We start from the raw sequence: 23,777 nt of genomic DNA on the forward strand, positions 1-23,777 counted from the left end.
TTACTACGAATTTGGCCATCGTTAATATTGTGTTTTCTTGTAGTGTTTAGCTTTGCATTTCATCAGACTTTACATCTTGTGTTTCAGGATATATAGTTGCATATATTGCAACAAACTATAATCTAAAGAGATTAGAAAGTGTCCGTATCAGAACCGTTAGCCTTTATTATTCTGAGAGCTGACTCTCCAACCATATACTATAGCACATGTTAGGGGAGATTTCAACGAAAAGCAAAGTTAAACCGACAGAACAGAACATGTCAAAGTAATCGAGTACCAAAACATAAATGGCAAACATAAAAAAGAATGAGATGATGAGAAAAGAAAATAAAAAAATTTGCTAATCAAACTGTAAGCCATGTAGTTTGTAGGAGGGTTATGTAATTGTTTTCTTCATTATGGTTTTCATTTTTCTCAAATTTAAGCTCATTTGCTCTTGGAGTTTTTAGTCTTCCTATTTAACTATTGACTAGTTATTGCTTAAATCTTCAAATGTAGAGGTTAGTTTCAGCCATTTTCTTCATGCTTGGTGTTGGTGAAAATGACGTGAAAACAGTAATATTTTTTGTCTGTTTTCACCATATTACTTTTCCACTTCTTAATGCACCAATCACGGCAGGGGATTTAAATCCGAATCTATGCTCTAAAAGTCATTAGTTAATAGGTATTCGTAATGATAGGTTAATGTGAAAAGCATTAGAGATGTAAAGAGGAAGTATAGTGGGACATGTAGTGTCCCGTGATTTGCAGGTTTTACGGGATTCATTCCATTTGTAATTGTTAGGTTGTTTTGACAGTTTAAGCATGCTAGACAAACTTAATCAAATGATACGGTTGGTTTAAAAGAGAAAACTAAAAAGTGAGTGAGTATTATTAAAAGGAAAAGTACAATAATAATAATAATGTCAAAATTTTGGGTCAAAATAACATCTTTATTCAAAACCAGTGTTCTAAAAATAGATCCAAGTGATAAAATGATTTTTCTGAAAGAATCGATTTAGGTGTCGTCCAAACGTAAAACGTTCACCTAAGCATTAATCATCTATAAACACTTAATTACCGTTTAACAACTTTTTAGCATTGTTTAAAACACAAATCAAATATAAAAGTGAGTTACAATTTAACAAAAAGAAACTGATGAAGGAGTGGGAATCAATCAAGGATAGGCTCAAGATATCTTCACCTTCACTCCACCAAGATAAATCTGACAACGACACTGAAGATTTGAGTAACCACAGCACATGCCTCCCAAAGACTTATTATAGTCTCTGAAAGGAAAGCAGACAGCTCTTACATGCATGCAAGCGATATATCATTCTTTTTTCTTTTGTTTATTATTTTTTGTTTTCGTCCGTAAAGTACGCCGATAATTTGAACATAAGCATAATGTTATGGCATCCACTCACAAATACAGTACGTGGTACATATCAGGTTATCCTATCTAGTTTATTTTCGTAGTTGTGGACCCAAATGCTCACTTGTGTTCAAGGGAATCTTGATTGAATCCAAGTTTTTTTCTGACATAGAACTTAGAAGGACAGTGTCATCCTTTATGGCTACCAATTGTCTAATCAGAGCTGTAAAATAGGTGGGCTGTCCAATGGGTGTCTATGTCCAAATATACTTGGGCTTCTATTAGTTATACCCATATTTCCAGATGGGCTTTAAATGGTCAAAACTGGGAAACCAATTAATCTATGGGTGTTTGTGGATTTGGTTAATACAGACATGGACGGCCCAATTAAAAAAAAAATCTAGGGTTTCCAAAATTTGGAGGAAAATTGGAAAATTTCATTTCATAGTGAAAGAGAGTTTATGTGACTCCTTTGGCGATTTTGGGGATTGAAACTGGGTTCCATCGGAGAAATTGAGTTTTTCCGCCAAAACCGCAAAATCAAGTTTTCCCGCCAAAACCGCAAAATCGAGTTTTCCCGCCGAAACCGTAAAATCGAGTTTTCCCGCCGAAATCGAAAAATCGAGTTTTCCCGCCGAAACCGAAAAATCGAGTTTTCCCGCCAAAACCGGAAAATCGAGTTTTCCCGCCGAAACCGCAAAATCGAGTTTTCCCGCCGAAACTGTAAAATCGAGTTTTCCCGCCAAACTGGAAAATCGAGTTTTCCTGCGAAAACCGGAAAATCGTGTTCTACCAAAACCTAAAAATCGAGTTTTCTTTCCAAACCCGCAAAATCGAGTTTTCCCATCGAAACCGCAAAATCGAGTTTTCCCGCCAAAACCGCAAAATCGAGTTTTCCTGCCAAAACCGCAAAATAAACTGCAAAATCGAGTTTTCCCGCCAAAACCGGAAAATCGTGTTCAAAAATCGAGTTTTCCCGCCAAAACCGTAAAATCGAGTTTTCCCGTCAAAACCGTAAAATCGAGTTTTTCCGCCAAAACCGGAAAATCGAGTTTGTCCGTCAAAACCGCAAAATCGAGTTTTCTGCCAAAAATGTAAAATTTGTAGGCTTATAGATTAAAAATATAAATTTTTCTTATATTGTCCATTATGGACTTCATGGCAGCCCATGTAAACATGGGTGTTAGTGGGTCTGATCTTTAATGGACATGGTTCCTAATAGATATGGTCATTCTTTGTCCACAAACAATAAATAAATAGATAAATGGATATAGGCTAATGGACGTAGGCTAAACTAGTTTACGGCTCTGGACTAAATGACATTCATTTGACATGCAGTTAATATGAAAGGCATATGTTAAATCTATTCCGTACTTTGAAACCAATACACCATATTAAAGGGATCATATTAAGTTATTTCTCTCTTGAGCATGCATCCATGTGGTTGTTTTCTTGCACTTTTAGGGTCTGAGAATTTTGCAAGGGGGATAAGTCTTTTCATGAATAGTAACGTATATTTTCTCTTAACTGAATATGAAACTAACAGTAGGATAGTTTCTTGGTCACTGGACATTTGCGTGTATAGACAACTAACTTGCTGCCTTGATGGTATCATTTGCAAAAGAAAAAGATAAAAGATAAACTCTGTTCTGTGTCTGTGTTCTTAATCTCTTGTGTATAGCCGCCTCAAAGAACTAAATCTACGCTTCTGCTTTCTACCTGAAATGTTGTCACCTTCCATTACAAAACAGATTTTGCTAAATAATAAAAAAAAATAATACAAAAGAGTCGTAAACCTGGTGAGTGTCTTCCAGATGCAAGCAAAGCCTCTTCTGCGATAGGCTTCCACTGTTGAGCACATGAGCAATTAAGCCCAATCCCTACGCTGAGCCCTCTTAACAGAATCACCGTCCGAAGCACAGAGAATAGTTCCTCTGGAAATCCCTATCCCACAACAAACAAACAAACAAACAAACACAGTAAAGTTTTTGCATTATACCCAAACACACACACACACACACACACACACACACACACTGACACACACACAACAGGTTGTACATTTACCTCAACGGATATCTTTTTGATGGAAGAGTCTTCTGAGAAAGGTTGCAGAACTGATACACCGGGAGGCATCTTTGTGTCGAACATCGTTTTGGCTAACTGGAGAAGTTCTTGCTGCTCATTCTCACACTTGGCAAATGTAACTATACCAAGTTCCCTATATATTCACCACGGAAACAACCAAGGGATCATCATATGCTACACTAATCTGACCAGGTGAATGTAACCAGCATAAGTTAAAAAAAAGTCTTATCACCAACTATTTCCTTCTCACTCCATCACAAGACTCTATCCCATAGGACAAACAAGTCCCAGAGGTAATAGTGAGTTTTTGAATTACCTAAAGCTCTGTGATGCCAATGAGGCATTGTTATCAGCGATGGAAATGACCAAATTTGCATAACCAAGTCTCAGGTGGTCAGGTAGTTCCTTCACTTGACCATAATCTAGCAGTGCAACCTAACAACGAGAAACAAGGTCACAAGTCAAAAATACATAAACAGCAAAACAAATCAGAAGACCCCAGTAAAGTCAATTAAGATAACTTGCCTCTGAACCTTTACAAATCAAGATGTTCCCAGGATGTGGATCAGCATGAAAGAAACCACTCTTCAGTATCATTTGCCCATATGCTTTAGACAAACTGCTAAGTATATTTCTGTGGGAGCAAGAGAAAAAAAAAAAGAGAACATTATCCCATTACACATCATGACAAGATCCAAATGCTAGTCAAGAAACAAGAGACCAAAAGCATAGAGAGAGAGAGCTTGTCCGTTCCTAGAAAGCTTACAGTTTTGCTGCCTCTGCCATCCTACCACGAGGATTTATCCCTCTTTTGGCCATCTCATCACCGAGTCTCAAGATAGGGATTCCGTTAACGTAATCCATCACCAGAACCCTCCTGTGTGCATTATGGTTACCCTCTGATCAGCACTAAATTTTTTTAAAGAATCATGAATGAAAAGATAGAAACCACATTCATGATCAGTGAAGCAAGACAAGTTAAAAAAGCCTATTGAGATAACTGGAAGGCTAATATAAGAATAAGTACCTGGTCACCAATTGTGGCAACACCCTGGGAACCAGAACAGGACTCTTCCTGTTGTTATCATAAAGAAAACGACGGATCTTTTCCATTGCATTGGCCTCCCTTTTGAAGTCAAATTCATACCCAATCTTGAAAAAATTAAAAACACACAAGGAGTTCTAGTGAATTGAGAGAGCAGTAAGATCCTAACCTTATATCTTTACAAGTGTACCTGCTTCTCCATTTCCTTTGTTATGGAGAACAAGTCAAATTTGATATCTGTTTTCTGCATGTATAATGCAAATATTTGCAAGTTCCGTATGTCGGTCATCATCAGTTTCTCAACGCCAGGGTGTTGAACCTAAACATGTGGTTCCACATTCAGACACTAATGAAAAATGCTAGAAAGCTTTCAGTTTGTCTAATGATTATTCTCACCTTTACAACAACATCTCTCTTGTCTCCCTTTACTCTTGCACGATGAACCTTATACCAGAAGCAACAAAGATAAAGAGTGAAACTGTATGTTTTGCTTAAATTGCTGTTACTAAATTTCTCTCATGATGATAGTATCACCATCTTAATCTTGTTTTTATAAGCATGCACAGAAGTACACTACAAAGGTTCTCAAACAGTTGTGTGATTAATCTTCTAGTACCTGAGCAATAGAAGCAGACCCAAGAGGCTTATCATCAAATGATTCAAACACTTCATCAATGCTTTTACACAACTCTTTCTCCAGGACAAGTCTAATTGAGTCGAATGGCGTAGCAGGAGCTTGATCACACAAAGTGACGAGTTTTCTTACCCAAGCAGCTGGGGCAAGATCAGGTTTCCCTAGAATTTGCGCAACCTATTGAAGGAACCAACGGTCTCAGCACACCAAATAAGTAAAAGGCAAGTAAGAATATCACAGTTAAGAGTATATTATATACACATTGGTATCACCTTAAGGAAGAAACCACCAAGGTCAGAGCACATAGCGTATATTTTGTGAGCAGCAAGTTCATGCTGCGTCTCCCACAATTCCTCTTGTTTCTTCACATCCTTGACGAAGCTCACTCTAAGCTGAAATACCTAAGAAACCACAACAAAGCAACAGACTTTACAACTTGCATGCAACAAAGTAAAAACTGTGAAGGAAGAAGAAGAAGAAGAAAGGAAACCTTATAACCAGTGTAGATATCAGAAGCACGAGCCCAGAACTGAAATGACCTTTGCCATGGCCGGAAACCATCAGAGAGCTTTTCTTGAATCTCTTTGAAATCTATCGCATGCATTTTCTCGCAGAGGCACAGATAGTCTCAAAAATAGAAGAAAAAGAGATAATAAAAAGAGGATAAAGGCAAAGACTTGCTGTGTGTGTGGCAGAACACCGCTTGGCCCATTCTTGGAGAGTTGAGCGCATTAAAAAAAAAAAAAAAGTCTTTATATTAGTATGAAAGAAAAGGAATCAGATACCAAAATAAAATAAAAAAATTACGGTTCCCGCCGGAATATAAGTAACCGACTAAACTCTAATTAAACAAAATTTGATTTGACTACGATCTTGTTCAGTTCTTTGTGAAAAATGATTTAACATATTTGTATTGCGATACAAGCGAAGAAACAGCTAAAAGATAAAAAAAAACTCTCTCTAACCGTTAAGAGTTTCCAAGGTGCAATTTTGAAGGAAAATACAAGGAAAAGAAACATGTGGGTGACATGCTCGCTCACAGATCGATGACTCGAGAGAGCTTCTGGATCCTGTTTAGCAAGAAATCTCCTTGCTTGATTGTTGCCTGGTAAAGTGCATTCTTTGCATCTGGACGGTTTGTCTCCAAAACACCTGCAACTTTGTCTATCTTGCAGTGAAGCTTCCCAGCAGCAATGAAGCGTGACAGCTCCCTGGATATAAAAAAAAAACATTATTTCATGTCAGTTCTAAAAAAAGAAAGAGCTCGTAAACTAAAAGTTACAGAGGAGCGTTTGTTAGTGTTGCTTACTGATCAATGAAGTCCACTGAAACACCAAATGCATTTGCCATGGCATCAACCGTCACGCTCTTGTAAGATTCCAGAAACTGAGAGTACACCACTGTTCTCACTTCCCTCATGTAGAACCGGAAATGTGGGTTCAAGTACTGGTCAAACTTTATCTGCTCTGCCATTCCAGCTGAGAAAAAAATACACCAACAATGGAGCTATTAATTATCACCCAGAGAAAAAGGAGTAAGCTAATCTGGACACTGTATTGTACTAACCAAATGCTGAGAAAAACGCCTTGTACTGGCACTCGTACAGGGAGTTCAAGAACTCAGAAAGGAACGGTATCTTCCCAAGAACGGTCAAGATCTCAGGTGCATCAACAACCTGTCCCAAATTAGTAGCAATTTAGCATTTTACTCAAAAAGATTCACAGAGGAACTGAGACATGGATAAAAATACCTTTTGCTTAAGAGAAACTCTGTCCAGAGTTATGATGCTGGTCAGGACGGTGTAAAAAATGAAGGTCTCGTAGGGAAAGATCTCATAAGTCGTGAAGGTTGATATAGAATCCAGAAACAAGCTGGCAGCCTTCTTAAAATTTCTGGTGGACATGCAGTACAAGCCTTCATAGACCTTTAGTCTGTTCTTCCTCTCCCAGTCACCACCCTCGTCAAACAACCTGTCATGGGAGAACCGATCAACGGTTTTATTTTCCCTTTACATTAAGGGTAGTCACAGCCAAAGAGCCTAAGCAACACTTACTTTTGGCTTTGTCAATGCTCTTTGATACCAGATCAAAGTCCATGTAGAAAAATGCAAGCTGCAGTGTGTAGAAGACAAGGTCCATCTTTTGCCCAACAGCAACAGTTTTTCCTTCTGTGAGTTTTAGTTGCTCCAGAGCTTTTTCCTAGACTCACAAAGCAAAAAAAAATTTAGTGATTTCTCTGAAGTGCGTAGTGAATACTAACTTTAACAACATGCTCAAGTACCTTATCACTAATCCTAATGAAATACAGCCCTTTAGCAAGATGAGCTTCACGGACTTCACTTTCTCCCAAATTTTCTTCTGCATCTGCAATCCTAAACAAAAGAAAACAGAAGGAATAATGTAAGTGAACATCAACACCACCTATATGTAAGAAAGGGATGGAATTTTAACATCGAAGGTCCAATATATATATATATATTGTATAATGTTGTTAGCCTTCGATAGAGCACAACAATATGTAATGATGATTATCTCCAATTCAAAATGCAAAGACATCATGTTATGATGGAAAAGCTCAGTCCAATCTTGAAGAAGATCATTGGTAACATCCAATTCAATCAAGACCTAACTCCACCCAATACGCCTCGTATTCTAAACACAGGACACTTATTGATCATTCCTTTCCATCAGTCTAAACACAGGACACTAGAAACTATAGCTACATGAATCGAGGAAGCTGAAGATATATAGAAGCAAGATGAAGAGGGAAGCTTAGCTTCATTACATCACCTACACCTAACTCCACCCAATCGGCCTCGTATTTTAAAAACTGCACATAGCTCTGTAACATCCAATTCAAGACACCAACTTATCATAATGCTAGAGTTGCTCTCCATCAGTCTACACCAAGAGACAGTAATACGAGAGAATGCACTACCGATTATATCCATACGCAACAAAAGTTGCAATTTATTAGTCGGAAACTATAGGTACATGAATCTAGGAAGCTGAAGACGTAACAAAACTCTCCAAGAAGGAAACAAGCAGAAACTTAGATATAGAAGCAAGAGGAAGAAGGAAGCTTATTAGCTTACTTCTCGTCGAGCTTTTTAAGCTCTTCCTCGTTACTAGCCCGCATAGAATCCAACAAGCTCTGATCCAATTCCAGCACAGAAGACGCCGCTAGGGTTTCGTACAAAGGAGCCATACCTTATTTAAAAAAAAAAAAACATCAGTAAACGAAAACCCACATAGAAAGTTTCAAACTTGTGTTCAGAGATTAGAGAAAGGAAGCTACTTTACCATCGGATTTGATGGAACTCAAGACGTCAGACTTGAGCTGGACTTTCTCGATGTCTTGGACATCGGGGTGAGTGAGGAGGAAGAGCTTGTGAGCTAGAATAAGGTGAGGCTGCTGAGTTCCTTCTGCTCCACCGTCCATGGCTGCTTGCTGCTACACACTCAATTGAAGAAGAAAAACTTGAGACTGATCTGAGAATTAGAGGACGAGTATAAATGAAATATGTTTTCTTGTGAAAGGAGGAAGAGCGAACCGGACCGGTTATTAAGTTATTATTTATTTATATATATTGAAAAATACTTGTCTTTTTTTTTTTTTTGTAACCACGTAAATTTTATTAAACTGTAAAAGAATAATACAAAAAGTTAATTAACCAAACAGAAGTTAAATGATAAAATAGAGTAGAAGTACTTTGATGAATAGCATTTTTAGCAACATCATAAAATAGAGTAGAAGTACCTTGATTATTTTCCCTATTCACAAAATCAAAGGAGTGAGCTTTCCGGAAGATGTTGTATAATGACGTATGTCACACGGCACATTCCCCAATTCCATATGCTCTTTAACTTGATTAATAATTGTACATAACTCTTGATTATCTCCTTCAAACCACACTCTTCGCAAACCACGAATCCAAACTTGTTGAAGTTATAAGGAAACTTAGAGCTTCCCCTTCTAAAGATGTCTGCATCCTTTGTACTTGAACACTTCCCGTACCCAAGAATTTTCCTGAATCATCTCTTAAAATCCATCCACCACCATCCATTGTATCTCCAGAGCTATAATCAAAGTTACACTTAATCCAGCCTTTCGGAGGAGGTTCCCATTTTGAAGATTTTACAACCTGTTGTCTTGACCCAGAATTATGAAGAACAACATTCCTGTACCATTCAGTATTTGCATCAATAGCTCGCCGAAGATTTTCTATAGGATGGAGGTTCCTCTTCTCAAAAATGAATTCGTTTCTTGACTTCCATGATAACCAAAGAATCCAAAACACCAATTGTCTTTTACTTTCATTCTCAGGTAAGGATTCCATGAATCCAAATAAGCCTTGTAGATTATCTTCCAAATTAAGTGTTAAAACATGAGATGGTAAAATACTTGAGCATCTCCACATCGCCATTGCATGAGGACACATAAACAAAATATGATTGATTGTCTCATCATTTTGACAGCAACTTTGGCAAGTTGGATCAATATTTATTCCCCGAGTACACAACTTTATATAGGTAGGAAGAGCTCCAGAGACAACCCTCCATAAGAAATGTTTGATCTTCGGTAAAATATTGAGTTTCCAAATATTTCGTTTAATAATCAAAGAGCCTTCAGGTCTGACAATGGCTTCTCCCTCTTGATAGAAATGAGTTACTGTCCAATAACCCGACTTGACTGTATATCTCATATCCTTCGTGAAAGGCCAGACCAATCTATCCTCATTAGCGAATCTAGACAGCTTGATCTTTAACACTTGCTCTATATCTCCCGGCTGAAGATGTCGTTCTAACATCGGCACATTCCAAGAATAAGTATCCTTATCAATGAACTCCTCTACTCTCATGTTTTGATTGTATGACACCTGAATCACCTTACGAGGTGGGATCATCAGTAACCACCGATCCAGCCACACATTTGTATTTTTTCCATCACCTATCCTTACACGAAGTCCCTGTTGAAGTAGTTCTTTACCTACTTGAATAGACTTATAGCCATAAGAGGCATGCTTAACATACAAAGACTGTAAGAAAGTCATCGAATTAGTTCTTCCTTTGTATATTCTACTTAAAAGAGAGTTAAGGTTTTGCCATATCCGCCAAGCTTGTTTAGCAAGTAACGCTTTATTAAAGCTATATAAATCTCGAAAACCCATTCCACCCTCTTTCTTTGGTAGACATAATCTTTTCCAAGATACCAAGGAAATCTTTCTTCTTTCATCTTCTTTTCCCCACCAGAATTAAGAAAGAATTGCATTTATCTCATCACAAGTGGTTTTTGGAATCAAGAAACAACTCATTGGGTAAACCGGTTTGGCTTGAAGAACATACTTGATTAATACCTCCTTGCCAGCCTGAGATAAGAACTGATTATGCCACTGTGAGGTAATATCTTTGATGTTCTGAACAATTCCTTCAAAATCCTTGACTTTACTTTTACCAAATTGTTCAGGAAGTCCTAAATATTTTTCCCCTCCACCATTGACATGAATATTTAAAATATTCTGAATTTGAGTTCTCCTTTGTTTATCTATTTTCGCACCAAAGATTATCGAAAACTTCTCCAAATTGACCTTCTGACCAGAGGCCTTTTCATATTTAACAAGAACATCAGCCATACATGATGCATTCTCCTCATTAGCTTTGTAGAAAAATAGGGAGTCATCCGCAAATAATAAGTGAGATACTGATGGACACCGTCTTGCTAATTGCATTCCTTGAAACTTATTTTCTCTTTGTGCTTTATCGATCATCTGACTAAGAGCTTCTGCACAAATGAGAAAAGGATACGAAGACAATGTATCTCCTTGTTATACCTCTTGATGGTTTGATCTCCCCAAATGGTGTTCCATTAATCAATATCGAATAGGTAACATACTTGACACAAGACATTATCCAAGAGATACAGATCTTATGGAAACCCAACTTAGACATAATAGCTTCAAGAAAACTCCACTCTACCCTATCATAAGCTTTGCTAATATCTGTTTTAGTGCCATATATTTCTCAGAGCAGTCCTTCTTTGATTTCAAAGCATTTATTAGCTCATGAGCCACTAGTATATTATCAGAAATTTGTCTTCCTGGAACAAAAGCAGCTTGTGATTCTGAGATAATTACTTCCAAGCAACGTTGAATTCTCAAACCCAAGACTTTCGAGATCACTTTATACGCAACTGAGCACAAACTTATAGGACAATAATCACACATACTTGCAGCTTCAGGAAACTTGGGAATGAGACATATATTAGTATGATTAATTCCATTATCCATCACACCATTTTCAAAAAATCTCTTTACCATCTGACACACGTCCGGTCCAATAGACTCCCAAAATTGATGATAGAATGCTGCAGTAAACCCATCAGGGCCAGGGGCTTGATCTGCACCAACCAAATTCAGAGCTTCTTTGATCTATGTATCTGTAACCAAAGCAATGAGTCTCTCATTCATGTCCATCGTCACCTTAGGTTGAATATTAGGCAAGCACTCATCAAGAGATATTGTAGGAGATGATGAGAACATTTCCTTAAAATAGTCTTCAGCCACGTGAGCTATTGTTTCCTCTTGATAATGAATCACTCCATATTTATCTCTCATTTTTGAGATTTTGTTCTTACTTTTCTTCATTTTAGTCAATCCATGATAAAATGGAGTGTTTCTGTCCACAAGATTCAGTCACCTATTTCTGCTCTTCAGTTTCTAATACTCCTCTTCATCTCTATAAGCTTGATTAAGACTGCCACGGAGCTCATGAATATATTCAGTTAACACAATATTATCTCTCATAGATTGATTCAACTGACCACGGATCTTAACTATACGGGCAGCCGAGTTTGTTTGGTTCCTTCTTTTCCAGTTAATTTAATAATCTCAGTACGACAATGACCAAGCTTCTGATTCCATCCTCTAATAAACTCTGTTTGACCCCAATTGAAAAATACTTGTCTATGCAACTAAATAAACATTAATGTCAATTCGAAAACTTTTTATTTAGTGATTAAAGATTTTTTTTTTTTGTCAACTTCAATTTTATAAGCCTCGTGGGCTAAGCAAGTACAAAGGCTAAGTTACAAAATTAATCCTGGCCCAACTACATAACCGAAATTTTATCAAAAATATGAGTTCCGAATACAAACGTGTCAGTCATGTAGAAAAGGCTTGCTACGTGGCATTCATCTGAGTAAAGGGAGGGGACACCAAGCTTCTTCTCACCTCCGACGAAGACGCAAACCAAACGGAGATGCTTTTCCGATAATCCACCACAAGCTTGGCTCTACCACGATCTTGACTCCACTCAACCTTGTACCCTTGATATACCTCCCACCTTAACCTTGATTGCTTAAACCAGAGAGGCCTTTTATCCACCGTAATTTACGCCGGAGAAAACAAAAGTTCGATCGAGAGAAGACCCTTTGCCGGACGGTCAAAGTAACGCCGACTCTTCTGAATCTATCTCATAATCGACTTCAGGAATCCATCAAATTCAATCATCCTTCAAGAAAAGATGCTTCACCCTTACGCCAATTAAAGGCTATTTTTTTTTGGTAAAGACTGATTCTCTGTGAAAGTGATTGAAGTGAACCGTGAAAAAGGTTTCTGCTTAGAAATCAACGGGATTAGAATTAAAACGGAGTCGAAGGTAAAAGATAAAACCGATCAAAACATGATCGGGATTTTATTAAATTTCAAACCAAACCGGAAAATAAACTTGAACAACATATCCTAATTTGGTTTGAAAACCAAAAACAAAATCACCTATGCAAAATTTATTATCCGCTATTCGGAAGAAAACATCGATCCTAAGATCGAAACTATATTACAATAAAAACAAAAAGGAGACGGAAAGAGGAGATAACCTATTAAAGATTCAATAGTAGTTTCATTAGACTCGAACATCAGAGAATACAAGTAAACAGTAATTATATAAATTAATAAAATAATAATAATAATTTGGTGGCACATTATTCAATTTCTCATGGTTGTCACACAAAGTGTTTTTAGTGTTGTGCTCCCATCAAAGATAGTTTTAACATATATATATATTCTCTCTGTATCTTGTAACTAGCTGCAGATTGACTTGGAGCTGCAAGGCCGATGAGAAAATTGTAACGAGGATGGTGCCTCCTGGTGTTTCAGTGCTAATGAGTCTTTCAACTGAATGCTCTCTCTGTCTAGAGTGAGGGACTCTAGTTCTTGTACAGCTCCAAAGAGGATGGTGCCTCCTGGGGTCTCATATACACCTCCTGATTTCATCCCAAACAAACGATTCTCCACCATGTTGATTCGTACTATTGTGTTTAGCTCAGAGAGGAGGGTAGCAGCCAGCAGGAGAGAGAAAGAGAGCCTTTCCCGTTGAGTGCCACGAGGAGTCCACATTCTGTCCCGATCTCAATATATCTGTTTAAGTAGAAGAGAACTTTACATCATGGAGAGACTTGATTAACAAGAGCTCCTAGACAAATCCTGAACTGCTGCCTATACTCTTTTTCAAAGCTGTGAGCTCTTTAGGTAACACAACTCAATTACAGTTAGCTGAGCTGTTAACAAACTACATACAGTCCATTATGCTCTTTCCACTATACTCACACAAGGACTTGTCAACATACCAAACAAAACTTTAGAGAAAGAAAGCTTACTCAGGCTGATCAGGAGCATCTTCGGGATCTACACTCATCATATACATATGTTTCTTCCGCTCGTTTGCTAGATCTTCCAATATATCACCCTTTCAACAAAAGAAAATAGAAACTGGAGCATGAGAATAACTGGATCATTTGCATCCAAGAAGGGAATATATATGAATTCTATATTACCTCATGACTAAGGTGCCAGAGGTTTCCTGTCCCTGCTGTAAATAGACAGGAACGTCATGCTTCTTGGCATACTCAACAGCGTCTTCCCTGCCTAGGATTTCCCATTCTCTCCATGGTGCCACAACTTTAAGTTCAGGGATTCAACGAGAAGAAGATGAGCTCTAACCGAACCTGGTCACTCATTCAATAAGTGATGCAAGAATCGATAAGTGTGTTTTTCCCGACGTGACACTTTAGAAATAGCAAGACAATCCAAGTACTTGCCTGGTCATCATTTCCTTAGCCAGTACCACCCATGTGAAACGGCATCAGCTCCAACCTCTGCTACTACATCTACCATTGCCTCCCTAATCATTTAGAAATTGTATTAGTGATAATAACAGAACATTCAAAAGATGTAATCAGATAGTAGAAATATTTGGGTTCCTCACAACATAATCTCTAAGACAAGCAAGGTTTTTCGTTCATATATGGCACCAGCTCTAAGACAAGGGAATATGTAATCATTGACAAACTCCTCTGTGAGAAGCACCACTAGCCTTAGCCTTTTGTTCCAAACCATCCAACACTTTTATGCCTGTCATATCAAAGCATTTAGAGGTTAATCTTGGTTCAAAAGCCTGCACGGAAGTACTCTATACCCAAAATGGAAAGATAGACGTTTTCACCTTGCAAAGATTAATATCTGCAACTAACTAAAGTGATGATGACTTGAGACAGCTTCTGGATCCTGTTTAGCTAGAAATCCCCTTGCTTGATTGTTGCCTGGTAAAATGCATTCTTTGTCTCCAAAACACCTGCAACTTTGACTATCTTGCAGTGAAGCATGACAGCTCCCTGGATAAAAATATTATTTCATGTCAGTTATAGAAAAAAGAGCTCGTAAATTAAAAGTTACTGAGCGTATGTTAGTGTTGTTTACTGATCAATGAAGTCCACTGAAACACCAAAGGCCTTTGCCATGGCATCAACCGTCACGCTCTTGTAAGATTCCAACAAACTGAGAGTAAACCACCGTTCTCACTTCCCTCATGTAGAACCGGAAATGTGGGTACAAGCAACGGTCAAACTTTATCTGCTCTGCCATTCCAGCTGAGAAAAATACACCAACAATGGAGCTATTAATTATCACACAGAGATAAAAGCAAGCAAAAAGCATACACAAATAAGACAGTAAAGCAAGCTAATCTGGTCCTTGTATTGTACTCACTAAATGCTGAGAAAAAAAAATGCCTTGTACTACTGGCACACGTACAGGGAGTTCAAGAACTCAGAAAGGAAGGGTATCTTCCCAAATTAGTTGAGCAATTTAGCATTTTACTTCACATCCTCAAAGAAAAACTTCAACAAATAAAAAAAAAAAACAAGGTTCACATCACTATGGTACTAAGTCCAAAGACAGAATGTTATCTATAACTAAATTCAAAATAGAGGAGTGAGACATCGATAAGTACATTTTGCTTGAGAGAAACTCTATCCAGAGTTATGATGATGGTCAGCACAGTGTAAAAAAAATGAAGGTCTCGTAAGGAAAGATAGAATCCAGAAATAAGCTGGCAGCCTCGTTAAAATTTCTGGTGGAACTTACGGAATGGATACGGCGATCCCGCCGGGTTTTTCTAGGTCTCTGTCGGGGTCTATGGGAAATTGGAAGCCGCGGAATGAGATAACGGGAATAGCGAACCTATTGGAGAGATCGGGTACTGAGAAGATTCAAAAGGAGATTATGGATTTGGGGGAAAAGAAACAAGGATCGGAGAACGTTGCGAAGAGATCGGAGAATGAGGGAGTATCTTGGGCAGAGATAGCGCAAGAGAAGAAAGTTCTGAAGAAATACGATTTGAAGATAGAAGACTTGGAGGGTGGGAAAGCTGTAGAGATTCCAGATGAGGTTATCGAACAAGCAGATCTCCTTTGGGACGACTACTTGATTGGTAAATTTCTCGATACTGCTCCACATGTGGCTAGAGTTCATGCGATTGTAAACAGGATTTGGAATCAAGGAGAAATGAAGCAGCAGATTGATGTTCAAGTAGGGGATGACACAACTATGAAGTCCAAAGTTCTGAACCCAGTGATGAGAGCTCGAATCGTTCAGAGAGGCATGTGGAACATAGGAAATGTACCTTTGGTGGTGATGAAGTGGACTCTGGATGACTTGAAGGAGAAACCTGAAATCAAGTCAATACCGATGTGGGTGTATCTTAAAAATGTGCCGATGAACATGTATTCATGGCGGGGGCTGAGTTTCATCGTGAGTGCAGCTGGCTTTCCGGTTAGGCTTCACCCAGAGACAGCGTCTTGCTCGAACTTCAAACTAGCAAAGATTTTTGTTAATGTTGATCTATCCAAGGAGTTGCCGGATAAAATAAACTTTACGAAGAAGGGGAAATCACATTTGGTTGAGTTCATCTATCCTTGGTTGCCGCTGAGATGTAGTACGTGTGGAAAATGGGGACATGTAGAAAAAGTCTGTGTTATGAATAAGAAGGACGGATCAGAGAAATCAGTTACGCAGATCATACATGAGGATACTGAGAAGAGAGTTGGAGATATGGAAAAAGAGAAAGAAGATAGTAAGTCGAAGGAAAAGGAGATGGAAGAGAATATTGGATCAACAAAGAAGAGTTCTGATCTTGAGACAATTAAAGAGATGGAAGTTGAAGAAGGGGAAATAGAGGAGAACTGGCAGGATGTAACTCCAAAGAAGGCTTGTAGAAGCTCAACTTTAAAGTTTGGTCAGGTGAAGATCTTGACGCCTTCAAGGTTTCCAAACTTACTGGAGGTAGATGAGAAAGGGGATGTGATAAATGTAGTGGAGACTGAGGAGATTCTGAGTGTAGTGGAAGAGATAATGGAGGAAGGTGTTGATACAGAAAGGGTAATAGAAGAAAATAAGGAGAAAGAGAAAGAAGATATTGATGCAGAGCGAAAGGAAAATGACTGTGAGATGCAGAAGGAAGAGAATAAATTTGAAGAAAATCAGAATCAGGGTATTGCGGGGATTCAGATTACTCAGGAGAACTGGCCTGATTTGGCAAGTGCTTCTAAGATCAGACCTTCTCTACCTAGAAGATCAAAAACGTTGCATCGAGCGGTTCAAGTTCCAGAATCGTTTGGAAATATGGGGAAACGCAGTAAAAACTCATCTCAATGACATGTTTTTTCTGGAACGTTCGGGGGTTTAACAAGCAATCAAAGCATCGAGTGGTAAATAAGTGGATTCAAGACAAAGGGTTACAATTTGGAGCATTGTTGGAAACAAGAGTAAAAGAGAGGAAATCAACACAAATGATCTCATCGGTATTTCAAGGTTGGTCAGCTGTAAATAACTATGAGTACAACAGAAAGGGGAGAATTTGGGTGGTCTGGAGTCCACAAGTTAGAATAACCCCGGTTTTCAAGTCAGATCAGATCATAACAATGTCGGTTTTGCTAGAGGGGAAAGAGGAGGAATTATTTTGTTCATTTGTCTACGCAGAGAACATTATGGAGAAAAGGAAAGAATTATGGAGAGATATCAAAGATCATCACGATTCACAAATGTTTCGAAATAGAGAATGGATTATTATGGGAGATTTTAATGAGGTACTTGATGGGGAAGAGCACTCAAGTTATCAGGATTCGGGGTTGATGACTTCGGGTATGAGGGATTTTGAGAGTGTGATTCAGCATTGCAGACTTTTGGATATGGGTTTTCAGGGTCCAAAGTTCACATGGTGTAATAAGAGAGATGAAGGGACTATTAGTAAGAAGTTGGATCGCATTTTAGTGAATGAAACTTGGTTGAATAAGCGTACACAGGCTTATGGAGTTTTTGAGGCTGGAGGAGTATCTGATCATTTAAGGGGAAGATTTCATTTGGATGTGGAGGTTACTAGGAAAAGAAAGCCGTTTAAGTTTACAAATGTGGTTGCAGAAACAGCAGAGTTCAAGGAGATCATTGCGAACTACTGGAGAGATACTCAACCTTTGTTTCAATCAACCTCAGCGCTCTTTAAATTTTCAAAGTACCTTAAAGGGTTGAAACCTCATCTGCGATCTTTAAGTAAGAATAAACTGGGGGATCTTACTCAGAAAGTGAAAGAAGCTTTTAGTGATTTATGTGAGAAACAAGAAAGATTGATGGAAGCTCCTTCTATGGAAATGTTCAAGCAGAGTATGAAGCTGTAGTGAGATGGCAACGGGTTTCAGATATTGAGGAGAAGGTGTTAAAACAGAGATCAAAAATACATTGGTTGCAAGTTGGTGATAAAAATAACAAGGCTTTCCACACTGCAGTAAAGGTTCGAGAAACAAGAAATGCAATCAGAGAAATCAAATGTCCTGATGGAAGTACAGTAACTAAACAGGAGGGTATAAAGAAGGAAGCTGAAAGATTCTTCAATGATTTTCTTACCTATGAGCCACTGGATATTGGAGGAAAAACAGTTGAAGAGATTCAGAGTTTCGTTCCTTTTAGATGCAGTGAAGAAGAAAGAGGAAGACTTATAAGAGTGGTTTCAGAGGAGGAGGTGAGAGAAGTTGTATTGAAAATGCCTAGTAACAAATCTCCAGGTCCGGATGGGTTTACAAGTGAATTCTTTAAATCATCATGGAGTGTGATAGGAAAAGACTTCACAACTGCTGTACAATCTTTCTTCAGCAAAGGCTTCCTCCCAAAAGGTTTAAATTCTACCATTCTGGCGCTTATACCTAAGAAAGACAGAGCACAAGAAATGAAGGATTATAGACCGATCTCGTGCTGCAACGTGCTGTACAAAGTGATATCAAAAATCATTGCCAACAGATTGAAAGGTACATTACCCCAGTGTATCTCGTATAATCAATCTGCATTCGTGAAGGACAGGCTTCTGGTGGAGAATTTATTATTGGCAACAGAGATAGTCAAAGATTATCATAAAGAAGATGTCTCACCTCGCTGTGCCATGAAGATAGATATTGCAAAAGCTTTTGACTCAGTTCACTGGCCGTTTCTGTTGAATACATTAAGAGCTTTGAACATGCCTGATGAATTCATACATTGGATCAAGTTATGTGTGTGCACGGCCTCGTTTTCAGTACAAGTGAATGGAGAGCTTGCGGGTTTCTTTCAGAGCAAGAGAGGATTGAGGCAAGGGTGTGCTTTATCTCCCTACCTGTTTGTGATTTGCATCAACGTTCTCTCTGGTATGCTTGACAAAGCCGTGGAAAGGAAGCAGATTGGTTACCATCCTAGATGCAAAAACATTCTACTCTCCCATCTATGTTTCGCAGACGATCTGTTGGTTTTCACTGATGGTACGAAAAGGTCTATCGAAGGAGTGCTCAGGATATTCAAGGAATTTGAAAGCTGTTCTGGTCTAAGGATAAGTTTGGAAAAGTCCACTCTATATACTGCAGGCATAAGTGACAGTATAAAAGAAGATATTCTTGCATCTTTTCCTTTCTCAACGAGTAGCTTACCGGTTAGATACTTGGGGTTACCTCTCCTTACTAAGCGCATGACAGTGAATGACTATCTGCCACTAGTAGAGAAAGTACGAAAGAAAATGAGCTCATGGAGAGGGAGACTTCTTTCGCATGCGGGACGCTTGCAACTTATAAATTTTGTCATCACAAGCTTAGCTAACTTCTGGATGGCAGCTTTCAGGCTTCCTAGTAGTTGTCTAAAAGAGATTGAAAGGCTCTGCTCGGCTTATCTTTGGTCTGGTCTTGATCTTAAAACAACAAAAGCGAAGGTTAGTTGGCAAGACATCTGTTACCCAAAAGAAGAAGGTGGATTGGGGCTTAGACCTTTGAAGGAACTAAATAAAGTGTATGGGCTGAAACTCATATGGAGGTTAATGGCAGAGACGTCGTTGTGGGTTCGTTGGGTTAAATGCTATCTGGTTCGGAAAGGTTCATTCGGGTCTATTAAAGAAAATACTAGTTCGGGATCATGGGTCTGGAGGAAGTTACTGAAACTAAGAGGTCTTGCAAAACAGTATATAAAGAAGGAAGTGAGAAATGGAGAGAGTACATCTTTTTGGTATGATAGCTGGTCAAGATTTGATACCCTAAAAGATCTACTTGGAGAACGAGGTCCGCTTGACTTAGGAGTTCCTGATCACTATTTTGTTGCTGAGGTTAAAAGAAGCAGAAAGAGGAGTAGAAGGAGAAGAAATCACAGAGTGGATATTCTAAATCAGATAGAAGAAGTGATAAGCAGGCTTGAAAATGACAGTTATGAGGACATTGTATTATGGAAGCATGCAGAAGGAAAATTCAAAACCAACTTTTTGACAAGCAAAACCTGGAACCAGATTCGCAATGTGAGGCCGGTATGCACATGGCATAAGGGAGTCTAGTTTTCTCAATCAACTCCGAAGTATGCTTTCACTATGTGGGTAGCTATCAAAGGGAGATTGCAGACAACAGACAGAATGCAGCAGTGGAATAGCTCCATTAACACAACATGTGTGCTTTGTAATGATATGCCAGAGTCTTGTGCTCATCTTTTCTTTGGTTGTCGATACTCTGGGATGATTTAGAGGAAGCTTGTGGAGGGTCTGATGAGAGATGCGTTTACTGTGGACTGGAGTGAGCTAATATCTATAGTCTCGAAGTCATGGGTAACACCTAAAAAGACCTTCATACTCCGATATGTAATGCAGGCCACAGTTTACACAATCTGGTGGGAGAGAAACACACGCAGACATGGGGAGAAGCCGAGAAATATTGATTGCTTGACAAAGCTTGTGGACAAGTATATGAGGTTGAAGCTTTTATCACTAAAGGGTAGGGGAGACTATTATGAAGATGGTCTGATAACATGGTTTGGTGCACAACCAAACTCATGATTTATATAGACAGTTATTTGGTGTTTTCATAGAGTTGTAAGCAAAACAGAGTAACACTCTTGATGTAATACAGTTTTTCTAAATAAAATTTAACATTTATTCAAAAAAAAAAAAAAAATTCTGGTGGACATGCAGTACAAGCCTTATAGCCTGTTCTTCCAATCCCAGTCACCACCCTCTTAAAATTTTCTTTGCAAAATCCTAAACAAAGCAGAGAAGAGAAGGAATAAGTAAAGGTGAACACATCAACACCACATAAATGTAAGATACGGATGGATATTGAACACCAATAACAAAGGCAGGAAAGGTTTTATACAAACAAAAACATTAGGCAATGAAAAGAAACTAATCTTTGATGAAGAAGCAAAAAAATCATTAGTAACATCCAGTCCAACCAATCTGCCTCGTTTTCTAAAACTGCACACTAACTCTGTAACAATCCAATTCAAGACCCGAATTGATCATAATGCTACAGCTTCCCTCATAGTCGAAACCAAACCGAAGCTGACTTTTAAAGGCACTACCGATTGTATCCACCACATAGGCAAAAGTTGTAAATTTTTACATCGGCGCCTCTATTATTTAGCAACAATCGGTATATGAATCGAATCTAAGAAGCTGAAGAGGAAGAAGGAAACTTACTTCTCGTTGTGATTGGAATCCAACAAAAGCTCTCTGATCCAATTACAGAACCCGCAGTTGAAGAAGAAGAATATAATGAATCGCCGATAACCGGTGCTATAATGATCTGGTTTAGCTAAGCCATTTCCCAAACCGGTAAGTCATAAATAAAATCCAAAGCAGAGTCAGTCAGTTAGTTAGTTGGTTAGTTAATTACCAAGATTAAACAAAAAGTTAAGAAGAAGCTTAATCTTTTTTTGTTTTTTTGTTTTTAAGCTTAAAAGCACAAACTAACCTTTTTATTCTCGCCTCGTCGTCGTCTCTCAGACTTCTTCGTTTCTTCCGTCAAATCAAAAATGGTAGACACCGTCGAAGCTCTCATCGAACAACTGATTGATAGAGCTTCCGGCTGGGCTCAACTCGGGTACTGGCATATAGGTCAAGAGGAGGATATTCGTCAAGCTCTGGAACTAAGGTAGCTTCAGATTTAGGGTTTTGACATTTGAGATTTTTTCTGGTTTCATAGATCTAAGTTTCTAGGAGTGATTTACTTGATTGATGTGGTTTTTTAGTGTGGTGAAGACTCTGCTGAGAGTTTAGCGATATATCTCAAAAATGGGAAGCGTTTGCTTGAGGCGTCTAAAGGAGAGATTGGCGAACGTGAACGATCTGTTCTTGTTGATTTAGCATGTGAGATGCTCAAATCTGCAAGGAAGATTGTTCTTCTTGGGAGAAGAAAGCTCTTTTCACCAAAAGAAATAAGTTGAGAGAGTCATAACTTGGCTTGGTGACAGCTTATTTGTCTTGGCTCTTAAGAATTTTAAAGAAGCTCTGCAGATGCTTGAGCATACCTCCTTCTCTCCAAACCAGGCTAAGCTGTATGCTCTTTTTACTCTTGTTTTATCCATGTTTGTTTGTGTGTGCTTGTTTGTTGACGTCTTGATGCTCTGAAACACTGCGAAATAAGTGTTGCCATGTCCAAAGAGTTGATCAAGAAGATGAAGACTGTCGATGAGTACTTTGGCTCAGAAGAAGCTTAAAGTTCGTGCTAGGGATGTTGAAGGAGAACGAGAAGAGGAACCTGCTACCTTTTTGGCCAAGAAGAGGAGGCTGGAAGATGTGATGTCTTTGACCCGTGAATCGGAAGATACTTAGTAGTAAAAAATAGAAGAGAGAGTTTATTTTCTTTTGTCTCATCAACCCAACTGTTCATGCATAGGCATAGACTTCTCTGTTAAATAATCTAACCTAAAAAAAAAAGCAAAGACAAGACTTGATTTTTGCCTTTTCTTATCAGTGAAATGTGTTCACTGTAGACTAGAAGTCTTATCTTTTGAGGTCCCAACTAAAAAAAGTATTAACAGCTAACTATTCACCGTTTGTGTTCTTTTCCTAACTTCACCCAATAACAATTTCAAATCATAAATAACTCTTATTGACAGACTAACCAATTTATTCACTCTGAGTTGAATTAGTACTTTATTCAAGACTGATAGAGATCCATATTCCTTTGTATAGATAGACCTTTGTTGTTTCGTTGTAAACATTTTCCTTAGTGCTCAAATAATATTTTTGTAGTCCCACTAGTGACAATTAATCTTTGTGCTAAATTTGAATACCATCGTTTCAAGAATCTATTGTCAGTGAGAATCTTTGTGCTAACTTACAATATACCACCGTTTTGTTGTAACCAATTGTTCAAATAATTTTGTCACTTTATATATCAAACGAATACTAGGGAGATCTCAAACAACTCATCATGCGTGATTCTTATTAATATGATTACGGGTGTATACATAGGAAAAAGACTATTTGGTCAATATACTACGTAACAGGCTATTGGATCAATAACAGTAGATTCTTTAATTTAACTTCTTTTTTTAATTCTAAATTACACATTCTTAGACAGGAGAGTGGTCACTCTTCCTCGAGAGCAGGTCACTGTGACAAGATATCTCTAGCTAGACCATCAGGGTATCAAATCAGCACCTTAAAAAATATCCCAACTTTACTTTTCGCAAGAGAACAATGAACAGAAGATATCCAATAACAAATTAATACGAAGATTAGAAAATAGCAAGGTGGTTCTATATACACATTTTTTTTTAAAAGATTTTTTCCTAAAGTCAATATGCTTTCTACCTCATCGAAACAATCATAAGCTGCTAGCGTTTTAGCAAAACCTTTTTTTTTTTTTTTGAACAAACAAAACCTTTTTATTTTTTTGATAATCCAGTATCCGATCACTTTGCGTGATCGACTAGCCCACCGGGCCTAAGCTCAAGCCATTACAGGATTTTTAAGCGTCCACTTAAGGGCCCCTGGTTACGCGAAGTGGTCTGGAGGGCGAGAGGCAGCCCATGTAAATACCCCTCGTGGCCGGGG

General features: G+C 38.3%; 2 protein-coding genes, 2 long non-coding RNA genes and 1 pseudogene across 5 annotated transcripts; 1 reads left to right on the forward strand and 4 right to left on the reverse strand.

Annotated features, from left to right (window-relative positions):
- Positions 1–2,854: 2,854 nt before the first annotated feature.
- Positions 2,855–5,863, reverse strand: LOC106427422 (aarF domain-containing protein kinase 1). Its single transcript, XM_013868147.3, has 12 exons — positions 5,612–5,863; positions 5,394–5,522; positions 5,104–5,298; positions 4,884–4,931; positions 4,678–4,806; positions 4,470–4,594; positions 4,209–4,319; positions 3,968–4,076; positions 3,759–3,877; positions 3,422–3,575; positions 3,151–3,298; positions 2,855–3,073 (listed from the first exon to the last, which is right to left on the reverse strand). Exons 1-12 carry the CDS (start codon positions 5,723–5,725, stop codon positions 3,018–3,020), a joined length of 1,437 nt encoding a protein of 478 aa, XP_013723601.1. The 5' UTR covers positions 5,726–5,863; the 3' UTR covers positions 2,855–3,017.
- A 100-nt stretch (positions 5,864–5,963) lies between these two features.
- LOC106427349 (26S proteasome non-ATPase regulatory subunit 6 homolog) lies at positions 5,964–8,678 on the reverse strand. Its single transcript, XM_048765940.1, has 8 exons — positions 8,424–8,678; positions 8,216–8,330; positions 7,402–7,492; positions 7,171–7,319; positions 6,872–7,091; positions 6,688–6,796; positions 6,431–6,599; positions 5,964–6,332 (listed from the first exon to the last, which is right to left on the reverse strand). The coding sequence occupies exons 1-8, from the start codon at positions 8,560–8,562 to the stop codon at positions 6,158–6,160; spliced, it is 1,167 nt and encodes a 388-aa protein (XP_048621897.1). The 5' UTR covers positions 8,563–8,678; the 3' UTR covers positions 5,964–6,157.
- A 4,362-nt stretch (positions 8,679–13,040) lies between these two features.
- On the reverse strand, positions 13,041–14,133 carry LOC125591903 (annotated as a pseudogene).
- A 79-nt stretch (positions 14,134–14,212) lies between these two features.
- On the reverse strand, positions 14,213–21,826 carry LOC106427360. 2 transcript variants are annotated; one of them, XR_007327601.1, is made up of 6 exons: positions 21,688–21,826; positions 21,414–21,528; positions 14,873–15,042; positions 14,619–14,787; positions 14,382–14,527; positions 14,213–14,297 (listed from the first exon to the last, which is right to left on the reverse strand). It is a non-coding gene; the product is annotated as an uncharacterized LOC106427360 (long non-coding RNA). The 2 variants fall into 2 exon arrangements; XR_007327600.1 differs by lacking the exon at positions 21,688–21,826 and having other exon boundaries at positions 21,414–21,633.
- Positions 21,665–22,779, forward strand: LOC106438845. Its single transcript, XR_007327599.1, has 2 exons — positions 21,665–21,867; positions 21,965–22,779. It is a non-coding gene; the product is annotated as an uncharacterized LOC106438845 (long non-coding RNA).
- The last annotated feature ends 998 nt before the right edge of the window (positions 22,780–23,777 follow it).

This window comes from Brassica napus, chromosome C8 (genome assembly GCF_020379485.1).
Source record: "Brassica napus cultivar Da-Ae chromosome C8, Da-Ae, whole genome shotgun sequence".
Taxonomy (NCBI): Eukaryota; Viridiplantae; Streptophyta; class Magnoliopsida; order Brassicales; family Brassicaceae; genus Brassica; species Brassica napus.